The 15,926-nt window shown below is 33.2% G+C and overlaps 2 protein-coding genes across 2 annotated transcripts; one reads left to right on the top strand and one right to left on the bottom strand.

Annotated features, from left to right (window-relative positions):
- The first annotated feature begins 9,377 nt into the window (after positions 1-9,377).
- LOC140881340 (non-specific phospholipase C2) lies at positions 9,378-12,366 on the top strand. The gene is made up of 4 exons (XM_073286574.1): positions 9,378-9,868; positions 10,289-10,943; positions 11,654-11,833; positions 11,929-12,366. Exons 1-4 carry the CDS (start codon positions 9,425-9,427, stop codon positions 12,222-12,224), a joined length of 1,575 nt encoding a protein of 524 aa, XP_073142675.1. The 5' UTR covers positions 9,378-9,424; the 3' UTR covers positions 12,225-12,366.
- Positions 12,243-13,842, bottom strand: LOC140881347 (uncharacterized). Its single transcript, XM_073286587.1, has 2 exons — positions 13,800-13,842; positions 12,243-13,680 (listed from the first exon to the last, which is right to left on the bottom strand). The coding sequence occupies exon 2, from the start codon at positions 13,666-13,668 to the stop codon at positions 12,391-12,393; it is 1,278 nt and encodes a 425-aa protein (XP_073142688.1). The 5' UTR covers positions 13,669-13,680; positions 13,800-13,842; the 3' UTR covers positions 12,243-12,390.
- Positions 13,843-15,926: the final 2,084 nt, after the last annotated feature.

The raw sequence follows: 15,926 nt of genomic DNA, 5'->3' as shown, positions 1-15,926 counted from the left end.
GCTGATAGAGATTTTAGTCGAGCCTTGACTTTGCATCAAAACTTCAAGGAAAAAAGACTAATGAAGGAAGGTAATAGGCCATATTCTATTACGTATAAAATTTCATATGCTCTTTCTAATACTCACCATTCTGAATTATTTATTAGAAATGAGTTCATTGAAATTCCAGAGATCTTTGGGAAAGTTTCTCAAGCAATATATCCAGAAAGAATCGAGTTTCCTTTAATTCAGGAAACAGACATTCAAATTCAAGACAGATCGGTTTTATACAAAGACCTTAAAATAGAACCCTGAAGGTTATCTTTCCAAGAAAACAGAATGACAAGCAGGAGATGGGACAAATCTCCTATTCAAGAAATTCCTCCAGAAAAAAAAGAGTTTTCTATAATAGGAAATTTTAGATCTCTAGAAGGATGGAAAGAAGTGAAAATAGTATTCGAAATTACAAGTCATCGGAACTTGTTCCCTTGTAACTCGATTTACTATTTGGAACAACAGAAAAAAGGAACTTACCAAGGAGTGATAAATATTGGAGAATTGGAAGTTCAAATCTGGGGAATTCCAGGAAAAGAAATAGATCAACTCATTCTTGGTCTAGAATTCCTAGAGGACCATAAACCATGGAAACGCCTTGAAAAGGGAATAGAGTTCATGGCAAAAGAAAAAACTTGGAGAATTCAATAAGAATTCTACGAAATGGAAAACCAAGAGAATTGGATAAGGGACAATCCCTTAATCAGATTCGAGAACTCTGTTCACAGACAGAGGAAGAAGCAACAGTTGAAATTAGTAAGTCATGAACATGATTTACTAGAACGCATTGAAGAAGTAGAAAGGGGTAACCATACTCTACCTTCTGAGGCCTTAGGGAAACTAAAGGTAAATAGTCTTAATCGGATTATTGAGTTACAACACAGTCTATTAAAAATGGCGGGGTCATTTAGTAATCCCTTTAAAAAATTACAACAAGTCCTTTTTCAATATACATTCCAATAGGGATGTTATATGAACAATATAAGGCTGAGTATTTTGCAGCTTATATTGACTCGGGAGCAGGAATTTGTACAGCAAAAAGAGGAGTCTTCCCTAAAGAATGTGAAGAGGAATTGCCAAAAATTGCTGGACGAGATTTCTCTCGAAGAATTTTAATTCTTTGCAAAGGAATAAAACAAGCAGAGATCCTTATGGAAGGTGCAGGTCAAACACCTTGGTACAAGGTAAAAACACCACCAATCTATTTCCATGATACAGGAGCTGATATCCTGTTAGGAAATAACTTCTTACAAATTTTTAAGAAGTACACACAAGGCAATGAGTCAAGAAAACTTATGTTCACTACAATTTGTGAGCATAAAATTATCGTTCAAAGACTCAAGGTTACTTTTTATCGACAATTGCCGATAATATTTCGCAGCCAGCGTGGTGATAAAGGACAACTTTTTCACCCAAAAATGAAAGATCCAAGAAGGTTTGGAGAAACCATGTTGAAAATAACAACAGAACAAGAACTCCAAATAGAGGATATGGAGCTTCTCAAGGTAACTCTAAATCACAGAGATATAGAGTTAGAGAATAAATTATCTCTTGAAGATGTCAAACAGAGGCTCAAAGAAAGTTACAACGAGCATCCATTGGTATGGTGGGATAGAAATCAACTCAAAGCCAGTCTTACTCTAAAGGAAGGCAAAGAGTATGAATTCGTCAGGTATAAGCCTATCCCAATGAACATAACAGATCAAAGGGATATGAGAATGATTATCAAGGAACATTTGGACCTTGGTTTAATCAAAGAAGGAGTTTCACCATATAGCAGCCCAGGTTTTCTGGTTAGAAATCATGATGAAATAAAAAGAGGAAAACTCAGGCTAGTTATTAAATACCAAGGTATTAATAAAATCCTGGAGTTTGATGGGTACTTCATACCGAGTAGAGAACACCTAATTAGCTGTGTACAAAATGCTAGAGTGTTCTCAAAATTTGATTGTAAGTCTGGATTTTACCAAATTCGAATGGAAGAAGGAAGTAAGAAATTCACAGCCTTTTCTACTCCACAAGAACACTATATTTGGGAAGTTATGCCTATGGATTAGCTAATACACCCCAGATATTTCAAAGAAAGATGGATAACCTTTTTAAAGATTATTTCAACTTTATGTTTGTTTATATTGATGATATTCTTATAGCATCAAAAAATATAGACGAACACGTTAAACACTTGGAGATTTTCTCTAAAATTTGTAAACAAGAAGGACTGGTTTTATCTGAAAAGAAAGCAGTCATAGCAACGAGGAAAACTGAATTCCTCGGTATTGATATTGATGAAACTGGAATAATTCTACAACCCCATATTGTGGAAAAGGTAAAGAATTTTCCAGATAAACTCAAAGATGTAAAACAACTCCAGAGTTTTCTTGGAGTAGTTAATTTTGCAGAGATGTTCATTAACAATCTAGCAATATACAGAAAGGTGTTCAGTCCTTTGTTAAAAAAGGATGCTAAGTTTATATGGACCGATATTCATACTAAAGGGGTAAACCAATTAAAAGAGATATGTAAGAATCTCCCAAAAATAAGATTGAATCTAAACCTGAGAAAGCTAGGTTATTAAGATGGCAAGCATTATGTCAAAATTATATTTTTGATATTGTTATTATTAAATCTCATGAAAATATTTTTGCAGATTTCTTAACAAGAGATGGAAGGCAGTGACGTGGATTCCATCATGAAAATGCAGAGGCATCTCAGGGAACACCTTGGGTTGCTTCAAAACGAGTTCAACCAGTTAGCCATTAATGCTGAAATGGTCGGCAGTTATAACAAGCTGATCGGATCAAAGTATCTAATCGAATTACAAGATGTATGCAAGCTCAAACACAACTATGGGCTGCTATTCAAGGGCCAATTGTGAAGGCTATAGAAAAACCATTGGTTTCTCATAAACAAGATATGCTAAAACCATTGGTTTTACAAGAACAAGAAATACAACCACCGGTTGTGAAACAAGATGTTGAGGAATCCAAAACTCAAAAAACAAGTGCTAATCTATCATCAGCCTTTGATGATCTGGATAAAGCAACAATTGATGAGGATAACTCATCAAGTCAACCCTCCGCCTCTGGGGTAAAAGAGGAAGAGATCAATCTTAGGCCCAACATTGACAAGGGCAAATCTAAGATTGATACTAATCCATCTATTATTTCTCCATTCCAGGTTTATCAACAAAGGTGGGAGAAATTGAATACAATGAGTGAAATCAACCCGAACACTTGCAGGGTTGATGTTGCAGGAATATATCCAAGGGTTTGGATAAAAAATAATATCAATCCTAAATATGTAAAACTCTGGTATGAATTTGGGGCTTTGGCCTCAGTTTATACAACGTCACCAAGCTTTCCGGAGATATCACAGTTACCAAAATGGATCCAGGAAGCAGTCCAAGAAACATGGGCAAATAATGATCATTTGTTCAGAGGAGATGTGCTTGAACTATACTTTTTTAGTGCAGCTCCAGAACCAACAGTAAAAGGATCACACGAACCCTTTCATTTTATCAATCTGAGGAGACCTGATATAAACAGTCATAAATTTATCAAGGATCCTAAAACTGAAGAAATACCCTTGGTGTCCACTTTCGGGGAAAATGAGATCTCAACCAGAAGGGCATGGGGTATTTGGGTCTGTCTTACTGAGATGGACAAAGTCATGTTTTCATTCAAATTTTATCAGAATTCTGTGAATGGATCGTTCCTGTTGAACACAATGACAGGAAAAACTACAGCATTTGCGGAAGAACTCTTCGAAAAGAAGAGAAACCTTTTGTGGAACAGCAAGCTGCCGGGGAGTAAAGAAACTCGCCGAAAATTTTGTAACACGGCTCATATTGGACGATGGTCAGAGAATATCTACCCAGAATGCCCAAATCAAAAGGAGCCAGAATTTGAAAAAACCTTTAGACCCCGAACGGATCGAAAGGATTTTTCAGAGACAAGCAAAGGTGGACAAGGACCACCGAAGATGCGTTTTCACAGGGGCCTACTTCAAAAGCAAAAGATGCCCCGACAACAATAAAGCAGGCATGTGAGGAGAATAAAGCCAAAAAAAAGTGGCAGGCATGTGATTCCTCCACTAGTAAAAGATGCCATCAATAATGGCATAAAAAATTCCAGACAGCTGCCTCCTCCACTAGTAAAAGATGTCATCAATAATGGCATAAAGAAATACAAGATAAGTGTGAGATTCTCTGAAGTTTCTCGGTGAAACGAGTGGAACTACAGCTATAAATACAGGCATTTGAGGAAGCTGAAGACATCGATCATTCCCTTCAGTTTTCTTACAAATAAATTATTGTAATATTTTTCTTTATATTGTATTAAGTTTTCTTTTATGTATTTCAAGAACAAGGCTACTATGAGTAGCTAAACAAGTTGTCTTCTCCTCTTCAAAGGAGTTGATTTATGTAATAATATTATGTCTGAATAAATTTCTTAAATCTCTCGTTCTTCAAGCTCATATTTTATAATTAAATTTATATATCATACGCCTTAAGGTAGAAAATGAATTAAGGCTGTGCTGGGTGTCGATGAAGGAGCTTGTGCAGAAACCATCTGTTGCAACTGCGTGGTTAGAGTGTGAGGAGCACTTCGTAAAACTCGGCAGGTATGACCCGACGACATTATGGTCAAAGAGGTATTTAAATTTAATTCATCTTACGGAAGAATGTTGGACTTTAATCTGGAGTATATCGGCTGGAAACCTTGCGTAACTAATAGTCTTGCATGTTCGGGACTGGTTCGATAGGTATAACAAAGCCATGTACAAAGGATTAGTTTTAATTATATTTTAATTCAAATATGGGGACCACTAGGGAGTGAAAATAAAAAAAATGGTAGATAGGGAGTTACGTTAAAGAGAAGTTTGGTAGTGGGGAGTTTAAAATAATTTGCCAAAAAAAAAAAGAGAAACGAAAACGTTCAAATGGAGGAATTAAAAAGCAGAGTATGTGAACTATGCCGTATTAACTTAAAAACTCAAATACATATATATATATATATATATATATATATATATATATATATATATATATATATATATAATAATTTAATATCATAATCGCCTTAATATATAATTGTAAAGCTACATATTAAAAATAGTGTTTTACATAATTTCTTATTATATTTATTTAAAAACCAATATTATATAAAATGCAACATACTAGTAATTTTTATAAAAGAAAATCATTAATTATATCATCATATGAAATATACTCAAATATTTTTTTTCCAATACAAATAATAGTTGAATCATTAATATATTTTTTACACTATGGGTACTCAAATAAAATTTTAAAAATTTTAACTTAGAGAAGCTTTTTTTTATGCCACAATTTTATTCTCAATTCTTTAATTTAATTTAAAAATCAGACATAATTCATAATATATAAAAGAATAAGAGAAATGAAAAAAACTACTTGTATATGAGGTGCACAATACGAAGAATTGAAGATGAAAATTAAATTTGATAAAATTTGCACGAATTGATCGAAAGAAAGAAGTGACTAACTTATGATTGCATGTTCTTTTCTTGGAGATTTATGACCGAGTATTTTATTCTTTTATATAATTAACTAAAATATTATATGCATATTATAATAATTTATAAAGATAATTGGGATCCTCTCTTAAAATTGGGGCCCTGGGCGGTCGCCCAACTCGGCCTCCATAAGGGCCGCCCCTGGATATGATGAATTGTACATATTTAATAGTTGAGTGATATACGGATGTAAGCAACATATCAAAACTTAATATATATATATATATAATTTATATTTAGATTTTATTTGGAGGATGAAGTTGAAGACCATTTTGAAGCCTCTTTTCATAGTGGAAGAGCCTCCCGATTATGTCACATGTCACCATCTGTCATCGTGCCTGCGAAGTTAATTTGTTGACACAATTTATTTAATATTAAAAACGTTGATTTTAATTTAAAATCGTTGTTTGTTTATTTTTGTAACGCATTACAAATCTAAAGTCGGTAAAAAGACGTGCAAAATGAAATTATCTACCTATATACCAATAATGCCACAAAATCTTGTAACGATACAATTTATTTAATATTAAAAACGTTGATTTTAATTTAAAATCGTTGTTTGTTTATTTTTGTAACGCATTACAAATCTAAAGTCGGTAAAAAGACGTGCAAAATGAAATTATCTACCTATATACCAATAATGCCACAAAATCTTGTAACGATACATACTTTTTCCGTCTACATTTTACAGATTTAATTTTTTTTTGAATATCCAAAATAAATAAATATGTTTCTTTAATGCAGATTATAAAAAAATCATTTTTAAAATAAAATCTAACGACAAAATTTTTGTTTTTATTATTTTATATAAAAAAAAAAAAAAAAAAAAGTGATCAGAATTAGTCGGATAGATTACAAACGAAATAAGGCCATAACGAATGCATGCAAATTCGGTTAAGGACAAGGATAACACGATACGTGGAAGTAAAGAAGACCTATATGCTTGCCACGTTTAATTTTATGATAGGTTTTTACTTGCGGTTGTGTGATGTACATCAAAATAAAATTGTTACCCAAAAATTGAAAAAGAGAGAAATTTAAGGGACAGACTGACTGCTTGCATGGGTTTTCGTCATATACAGTTTGCACATACTAGTGGTTAATGCATGTGATTATGTGCATATGCTGTATGTTTTACGACAAATATCTATTACTATCTAGTATATATGCAAGAGCCTTTCGGTCAAGTCTCTTGATATATTCAACCAAAAAAAAAACATAATTGAAAAAAAAAAACACACACACACACATAGATACAAAATCGATTTCCTTCATTATCTCAATTTTTTCCCTCAATTATTTTTTCATTTAACTATCGTTTTCTTTTATAGCTCTCCAATTTTTGTATTTAATATATAATACATTAATACAATAATTTTATTTGACACTTTTAAATGAAATATAATTTTATTATAAAAACGGACTATTCAGCTCGCAATGCGTGCAACAAGAAGCTAGTATTATATATATTTAGATATGTTAAAACGAGCTAACGAGACGAATCGGTCCACAATCTATCGCAATCCACCATTAGGTGAAGCGGGGCGGGGCGGCGAGGGGCGACCCACATTTTAGGCGGGTTGAAAAAACACGAACCCATCCCACCTATTTAGGTGGCGGGAAGGTCAACCCGACGGACTTACATGTAATTTTGCGGGTTTTGACGGGCCGACCTACAACCCATCACAATCCATCATTAGGCAGGGCTGGTCGATCCAACTTTTAGGCGGGTTGAGAAATTGACAACTCAACCACCTATTTTGTATGACGACGTGAACTAACCCAACGAGTTTAGCTCATTTTGACACTTCTATATATGCATTCTAAGTACGCGGGAGTATCCTTGTCGTATATTAATTTAAAACAAAAATTGAATAAATATTAAAATAAAAAAATGACGTTTATTTAGAGAAAAAATTAAAAGCCAATTTTTTTGTAATTAAATAGTTGTTAATAGTTAAGAAAAAACGAGAACGAGAGAGACCTCAGACCATGTCAACATATCAAAATCTTTCTCATGTTTAATATGGAAAAGAGATTATAAAGATCGAGAAAATGTTTTGTGAATCGTAAATGCTTGAATTAAGAATACAAATTTTTAGCTATTATTTTTCTTTTATTAAATTATTCGTAATTAATTAGGTTACAAGCGATTGAATTTTGATTAACATATATCGATCAGGATTTTTTTTGTTATGCGTCTTTTAATTAAATTGATTAATTGATCATTCCTTGCCATTAATTAATTTTGTTTATAAAAATAAATGTAGGTTATTGCTTGAAGTGTTATTGTAATGCTATAATGAATTTTTAGAAAAATAAAATTTATGATGTATATATTTTAATTTAATTAATCTTAATGAAAGTTCTTGATTAGGACTCTTCTGTGACATCACAATAATTTTTACTTAAACGTCAATCCCTGAAGTTTTCTTTTTATTGTATTTTATTTTATTTTATTTTATTTTATAAATAATAATATTGTGGGAAAGAAGTAATTTGAGGCAAAGTTAGTGTACCATCAAGTGACACTGACATTTATTTTAGGGGCTCAACCTTCCTATGTATAATAAAAAAAAATAAAAGATTTTAGAAACATACCATAATTTAAAATATCTAGATTAACGTCTCCATCTTTTTATAGTTTCTTTTAGAAAAGAGCAAGATATATTATGAGACCACATCGTCCAAAATACAAGATATAAGAACCAAGAAGAAAAACCACAACAAGATCTAAGACTATGGTTACATATATGTAATTATATTACGTGCATTGATTGTATAAGAGTTAAGTGAGTTTTTTTTTCTATTAAAAAATATATATTTATATTATATTTCTCTTTATAAATAATTTTTCCCTTAGACATCGTCTTTTCATTTGCCAAAATTACCTTTATGTAATATAAATATTATAATTTTATTTTTATTTGTTTTTTTAAATTTTCATATTTTTCTTAACTAAACATTATAGATAAAAAAAAATTGATAAAAAATTTTAAATTTATTTTTATATTATTTTATAAATAAAAAAATAAATTTAAATATTATCAAAAAAATAATATTTATACATAACATACAATATTAAATATATTATATGTTTTTTTGACACACGCAACGCGTGTGTGTGATTATACTAATATATATAATAGTTGAACAACCTTTGAGTGAGGACACCAACTTTTTTTCCAAAATTGTTCTTACACAATATAAATAAAAAAATTTGATTTTATTTAGATATATTTCATATTTTTCTCAACCATTATAGATAGGATAAAATGATATAAATTTTAAAAAAATTTTATATTAAAAACAAAAAACATAACAATTTTAAACATTATTGAAAAAAATATACTATTTGTATATAACAGACACACGCCCTCAATTATGCTAGTAATTATATAATATAATATATATATATATTATATATATATATTTAAAAATATCATTATCATGCTTTCGATTTTCATGATATATTTACTATTCTATTTATTTAAATGAAATAAATTATTTATCTCAATAAAATGCCATAACATTTATTGAATTCAGAAATAAATATACTTCTTTTGACTTATATTTTGGATTACACATGTTTTCACACTGATTACAAAAAAAAATTAATTTTATCTTTATTTAATTGATATTTAATATGATAAAAATTTGTTGGACATACTCCTAGGTAGTATTTATTTTTATTTAAGGCAAAATAATAAAATAATAATAATAATAATAATAAAAGAAAAGCAGCTAATCATAATTCATAATAGAATGAGTTGAGTGAGCCATACAACTATAAAGCGTCCTCTGCCTCACACTAATAAATCTTACTTACGAAATCATGCTTTCATCAATGGCGAAATCCGCCACAGCCACCGCCACCTTCGTGGTCCTCCTCCTCCTCCTCCTCACCGCCACCCACCCGCATCAGATCTCCGCCGCTAGCCCAATAAAGACGGTGGTGATACTGGTAATGGAGAACCGCTCGTTCGACCACATGTTAGGATGGATGAAGAAGCTCAACCCTGAAATCAATGGCGTCGATGGCTCTGAATCCAATCGTCTCAACACAACTGATCCGAATTCGTCCAAGATTTTCTTCGGAAACCAATCCCATTTCGTCGACCCTGATCCGGGCCACTCATTTCAGGCCATTAGAGAGCAGATTTTTGGATCAAACGACACTTCTGCTGATACACCCCCCATGAATGGTTTTGCTCAGCAAGCTTTATCCATGGATCCCAACATGCCACAGAGTGTCATGAATGGATTTTTTCCTGAAAAGGTTACTCTCTTCGTTCTTTTTTCATCTGTTTTTTGGTTCTATATTTGTCGTACTCAATCGAAAAGACACATGTTGGGGAACAGCTGGCTGGTTTTTTTCAAAGATATTTTTGGTTTTTTCTGTTGATTCTTCTCATGTGGGCATTTCCATTTTGTGGCGATGATTGATTTAAGTCTTCCGAGTTAGGCCAAAGTTGCAAGCTTTTAATGCTCTGCCATTAGCCCATAATGTTACTTTTTGTGATTTGTTTGCACTTCTCATACGACATGTTGTAATGTTGCTTTTCGTCCTTTTTCATCTCTTCTGTATAAAAATATCTTTCACACTGAATATCTTAGTGGAATATATTGTATATGTTTGTTAAATTGATATTTGAAATTTTTATTGGAGTGAACCTGAGGGGTGAAATTCTGCACTCAGGTTGCTGTGTACGAGTCGTTAGTATCTGAATTTGCAGTGGTGGATAGGTGGTTTGCCTCCATACCCTCATCGACCCAACCAAACAGACTATACGTCCATTCGGGCACGTCCCACGGCGCAACGTCGAACGTGCCGGCACAGCTCGCCAAAGGTTTCCCACAACGCACCATTTTTGAGGATCTTCATGATGCCGGGATATCATTTGGAATATACTTCCAAAACATTCCAGCCACACTCTTTTACAGAAACTTGAGAAAACTCAAATATCTTCTCAAGTTTCATCCCTACGACTTGTCCTTCAAGAATGATGCTAAAAACGGAAAATTACCGGGCTACGTGGTTGTCGAGCAACGATACACAGATTCGAAAACCGAGCCTGCTAACGATGATCATCCATCACATGATGTGTATCAGGGGCAGATGTTTGTGAAGGAAGTGTATGAGACACTTAGGGGCAGTCCTCAGTGGAATGAAACTCTGTTTGTCATCACATATGATGAACATGGAGGATTCTATGACCATGTACCGACCCCGAATCATGGGATTCCGAGCCCGGATGGGATAGTTGGGCCTGAGCCGTTTTTTTTCAATTTTGACAGATTGGGAGTTAGAGTTCCTGCCATCCTAATCTCCCCTTGGATTGAAAAGGGCACTGGTGAGTTTGATTTCTTTTCTCGTTAGTACTATTTTGTTTTGCATAGAATTCTAGATGGGATTCTTGTTGTATGCATCATTGTTTTAATGCAGCAGAAGCGAACATGAGCCATCCTTGTTGCGAAAAAAAATCCCATACTTGTTGCACCTCATGGATGCATTAATGAATGTATCAGATCATGAACTGATGAACATAGGAAATCAAGTTGGAAAATGAATAAATTCCTCAAGAATCTACCGGAAATTTAATTGTTAAGTTGTCGGCGTTTGATGTCAAATTATGGCCATTCATTAGCATAATGAATATGGTAGTTGAGCAAAATTATGGGTCATGAACTATTGAAACATAGGAAGTCGGGTTGAAAATGAATAAATACTTTAAATTTGATTGTTAACTTGTCCTCATCTGATTTAAAACTATGGTCATTCATTGACATAATAAGTAAGGTCGTTGGAGTTTGAAAATGGTGACACTGATTTTGATTTTTTGTTCTGATCATCATCTCTCGCATGATAAACAAAAAGAACATAAGAAGAAGTGGTTAAAGAGCAGAGTAACCTTCCATATTCTTTACATTACGTCAATCAACGTTTGACAGAACACTCTTCTAAATAATATATGCACAACGGAACTCATAAATGCCCTCATATTTGTGTTTCTCTAGTTTTGGAAGTCTGTCTTACACTCAGATTGTCATCGTAATGGTGCAGTTGTTCATGGTCCCAACGGCTCTCCTTTTGCAAATTCGGAATACGAACATTCTTCTATTCCGGCTACAGTCAGGAAGATATTTAACTTGTCGTCGCCGCCTCTAACAAACAGAGAAAAATGGGCCGGCACATTTGAAGGCATTCTCAACAAGCGCAGCACTCCAAGAACAGATTGCCCAGGTTACTAAATGTTTAGATTCATTACAATCTTCAATTTCTTTAGTCTGGTTCTAAATTTTCTCACAGTTACCGTTTTGATGCTCTTTGTTTCGCAGAGCAACTACCCACTCCAGTTAAGATCAGGCAAGGAGATGCAAATGAAGATGCCAAAGTGAGTGAATTTCAGCAGGAACTGATACAACTTGCAGCTGTACTGAGAGGAGATGATATCCTGACAAGCAATCTTGGCATTTTCGGGAAAGAAATGACGGTTAGACAAGCTAAAAAATACATGGAAGACTCTGTCCGAAGCTTCTTCGAAGCAGGAACAGAAGCTCTAAAGTTGGGAGTTGGTGGTGAACAAATTGTGAAAATGAGGCCATCCCTTTCGACAAGATTGTCTAACCCTTGAACTAATTTATTCTAGGATCAACAAAAATGGATTCTAGTCGAATGATGTACTGAATGTAAACACAATATATTAAACATGAACTTTAGAGATTGGAGAAGTTCTTTGTCTCTTGATATGTGAGTAAGTCAACATATTAGAAACATAACCATTAAATGATAAATTTATGTTAGAAAAACGCCCTGCTGCCATAAAATACCCTGGAACCATCTTTTCTCTTGTTCTCAATCTCTATATTTTCATTATGATTCTGAACCGAGTCGCCTTGATCGTCAGCTTGAGGCTTATTCAAGTCCATTGGAAGCTTCATTTTTGCCAGAGACTCTGTAAATTGCTGCATGCTCCTCATGTACATATCAACTATCTGTTGCTGCATGGCAGACTCCTCGGCCTCAAACTTAATATTGCTTGCAATTTTCGCCGCATGTTTGTTCCTTTCTTTGTTGCTTTCCTCCTCTTTACTGGAAAAGTTAAGCTCGTTTCCGAATTGGGAATCTTCATTCTTCTTTGAAGTAGAAGTTTCTGCTATGATTGATCCAATATCATCCAGCGAAGTCGAATAATCACCGAACACGTGACTTCTTTTCTCCATTGTATCAGCAAGATTTCGATCTTCACTTAAGCTTGTCATGGTTGAGCTGTGAATACCTGAGTTTTGGATACTTCCATCGGGTGAAGTTGAGGCGGAACGATAACCCTCAGATGAGTTACCAGCCATTTCATAGTCGTCGATGGGCAAATCTGGCGAAGCCCCGAGGTAAAGGAACAAGCCATCAGCCTTCTCCGGCCATGGTCTTAAAAGGGTTCCATTTTTAGCCAAATCAAAGTACTCCGAAACCATCTGCTGATTTTCGTTAACTACATTCATGTCAGGAAACTCTATCCTTGAGTACTCTTCCGAAATCTTTTTATCCACTAAAAGTTCAGAAGTAGTAGAACAATCATCAGCTGAATCAGCAAAAGGAACTGGCATTGGATTCAGGGGAGTTTTTGCGGTCAAGGAAAGAGATAGTTTGATTGTACCGGCGGGGGAATGAAACAGATCAGTGGAAGAAAGATCGAAATCCTGAGTCACTTTCCCTTTACCCTTCACAGAAGAAATTGGGACAAGAGCAAATCCCAGAAGCTGATCATCCATAAAATTCTTGGCTCTACTAAGCATCCATATCTCGCATTTGAGTACAGCATCCATTTGGTTGATTTTCATGATCAAATCCTCATTGAATTCCGGGTTCTTGCCGCCCCCGTCGATGATCCTGGTGGATAGAACATCATCAGGATTGTACGTGAGGGAGAATTTTGCATAAACATCTTGGTTGTCGTATATGCATATGTTGTGGATGTTCCTTGCATGATGAACATGGATTTCAAGAATCCCCGAAAAGGATGGTTCTGACTCTGGGTCGGATATCGGGTTGTAGGTGAATCGAGTAGTCTCCATGCTCATTTGATGCAGATTCTATCAAATTCGAGATATGATTAGGTGATGATGTTTGGTCAAGAAACAGAAACAAAATGACATATGAAAGATTAGTTGAGAGAAGCTTTTCTTGACTTCAAAATTTTCTGGGAATCAACCTTAAAAGAAGACCGACTAGCAAGAAAATCGAAACATGCCAACTTGACTTGAAAGGAACACCATAGCAATAGAATGCAAAATGGGGTACCTGTTTTTGTATTATTCACTCACTCTTGCCAAATTGTATTTATAAAATTTATGAAAAATAATAAAAAAAAAAATAACAGGGTTTTAAAAGATAATTAATTCGGGTTCAAAAAAAAAGATAATTAATTCCAATTGGGGTCACTCACTCGATATTTACTCAAACTAATTACATTTTCGAGATAATAAATTTAGTAGTAGGTGAGAAAGAAAGGAAAATCAAAAACATGATGATGTGATGGTATTTTTGTTTGGTGGTTTTGCTTTGCTTGCAAATGCAGCTTGTTCCACTTTCTTTTTGTTGAAAACTTGTTCCACTAAAGACATTAATATAATGGAGGCCCCATCAGCATTATTCCTCTAATCCATGCTCCACAAGAATTCAATGGCCCATGATTTTTGTCCCCACTACCCTAGGCAGCATGCAAATGTGTATTTCTAATTAATGCAAGGACATTAATTATGGTTCGGATAAATAACGAACCATAAATCAAATTAGAAAAACTAATGTCACATGAAATGGTAGTTCTTTTTCTATTGATAAAAACAAATTTCAGCTGACAAGACTATGTACAGGTACTCTGGCCGCTATATACAATCTTTGCCCTTACGAAACAATCCACGTGAGTGTCAAAAGAATACGAAATATCCAATTCGAACATCCATGAAGCTGTATTTAATTTGTACCTTCTTTACATTAATAAGTTTCAAAATAGTTTACCATGAAGTCATATATATGCTATCCAAATGCTATAAAACCAAAAATATCATGTCAAGGTCTTGCGTCTTCTTGATGCAAGATATGTGCCCCGTCATGCCTTCTTCAAGCATCTTAATGTGTTATCTCATGCAAGAGCAGATCCGAATGAGATTCGTGCTTTTTCAGAATTGAGATCCGTGCATTAGTTTCTTAAAATTGTCTTTGAGTATGATAAATAAATAAAAAAAAAAAAAAAAAAAAAAAAGTTGAGAACTAGAAGACACGAAGCTTGAGCAAATATAAAAGAAAGAAGGATTCACGAGCTAATGTAAAAGAAAAAGGTTTCATGATCAATAAATATATATTAGAGTGAGAATAAATAAATATATAACACACAGAGAGAAACACACACACACACACATATATAATAATAACAAGCATGTGTGTTGCACGTGGATAACGAACTTTGTAGAATAAGAATGATTGTAATTTTTTTTGAAAAAAATAATTATCGTTATTTTGCAAATAAATATACATATAATTTATTTTATTTCTCATTCAATAACAATATTGTTCCATAATTTATCTATGACCACAAATAACCAAAATTTTTAATGTTTTCTTGCTTGATTTTCATCGGATTTATTTCTTTTCATCAGTTTTTTTCATGCTTCTTTTGTTCAAATTCAACAATACTTTCATCATATGTCATGGTTTCCTTGCCATAATTTAATTTAATGTTGATTATTCACTTTATTTTAATTTGTTTTTCTCACTAATTTGTCTTCTTCTTTTGTTTATATGAATGTTGTTCAAGTGTCATGTCTTTCTTTTTTTTATTTCTTTTTATTTTAAGAGTCATTTGGTCCTTCCACATTTTTCGCAACCATTGACAACATATCATTTTTTCTACAACTATTTTTTTAAAAAAAATTGAATGAAAATTTTGTAGTTTCTTGATGGTTTATAGAGAATAGTTATTTATAATTTCATCTAAATTTTTCTTGAATTTTTATAATAACAATTATATGTGTTGCAAGCATACAATATATATCTAAAATTAATATATTTCAAAATATTAATATTTACGTGTCAAACTAAATGTATTGAATCAATATTTAAAAACTATGTAGAAACTAAAATATACACCATAATTAAGATCTAAAGATTAAGATACTGATATAAAAATATGATGGAAATCTTAAGAAACAAATAATATAAGTCCAAAAGACTAAGTATGTGTTTGGTTACAATAATTGTCTCTGCTGGTAGAGCGATCGAACCATGACGCTTGAGTTTCTATGCGGTATAAAAGATTTGAGTTGCACAATTACCACCAACT

This window comes from Henckelia pumila, chromosome 1, assembly GCF_033568475.1.
Source record: "Henckelia pumila isolate YLH828 chromosome 1, ASM3356847v2, whole genome shotgun sequence".
Classification (NCBI taxonomy): Eukaryota; Viridiplantae; Streptophyta; class Magnoliopsida; order Lamiales; family Gesneriaceae; genus Henckelia; species Henckelia pumila.
This window is presented reverse-complemented; position numbering and strand designations above follow the sequence as displayed.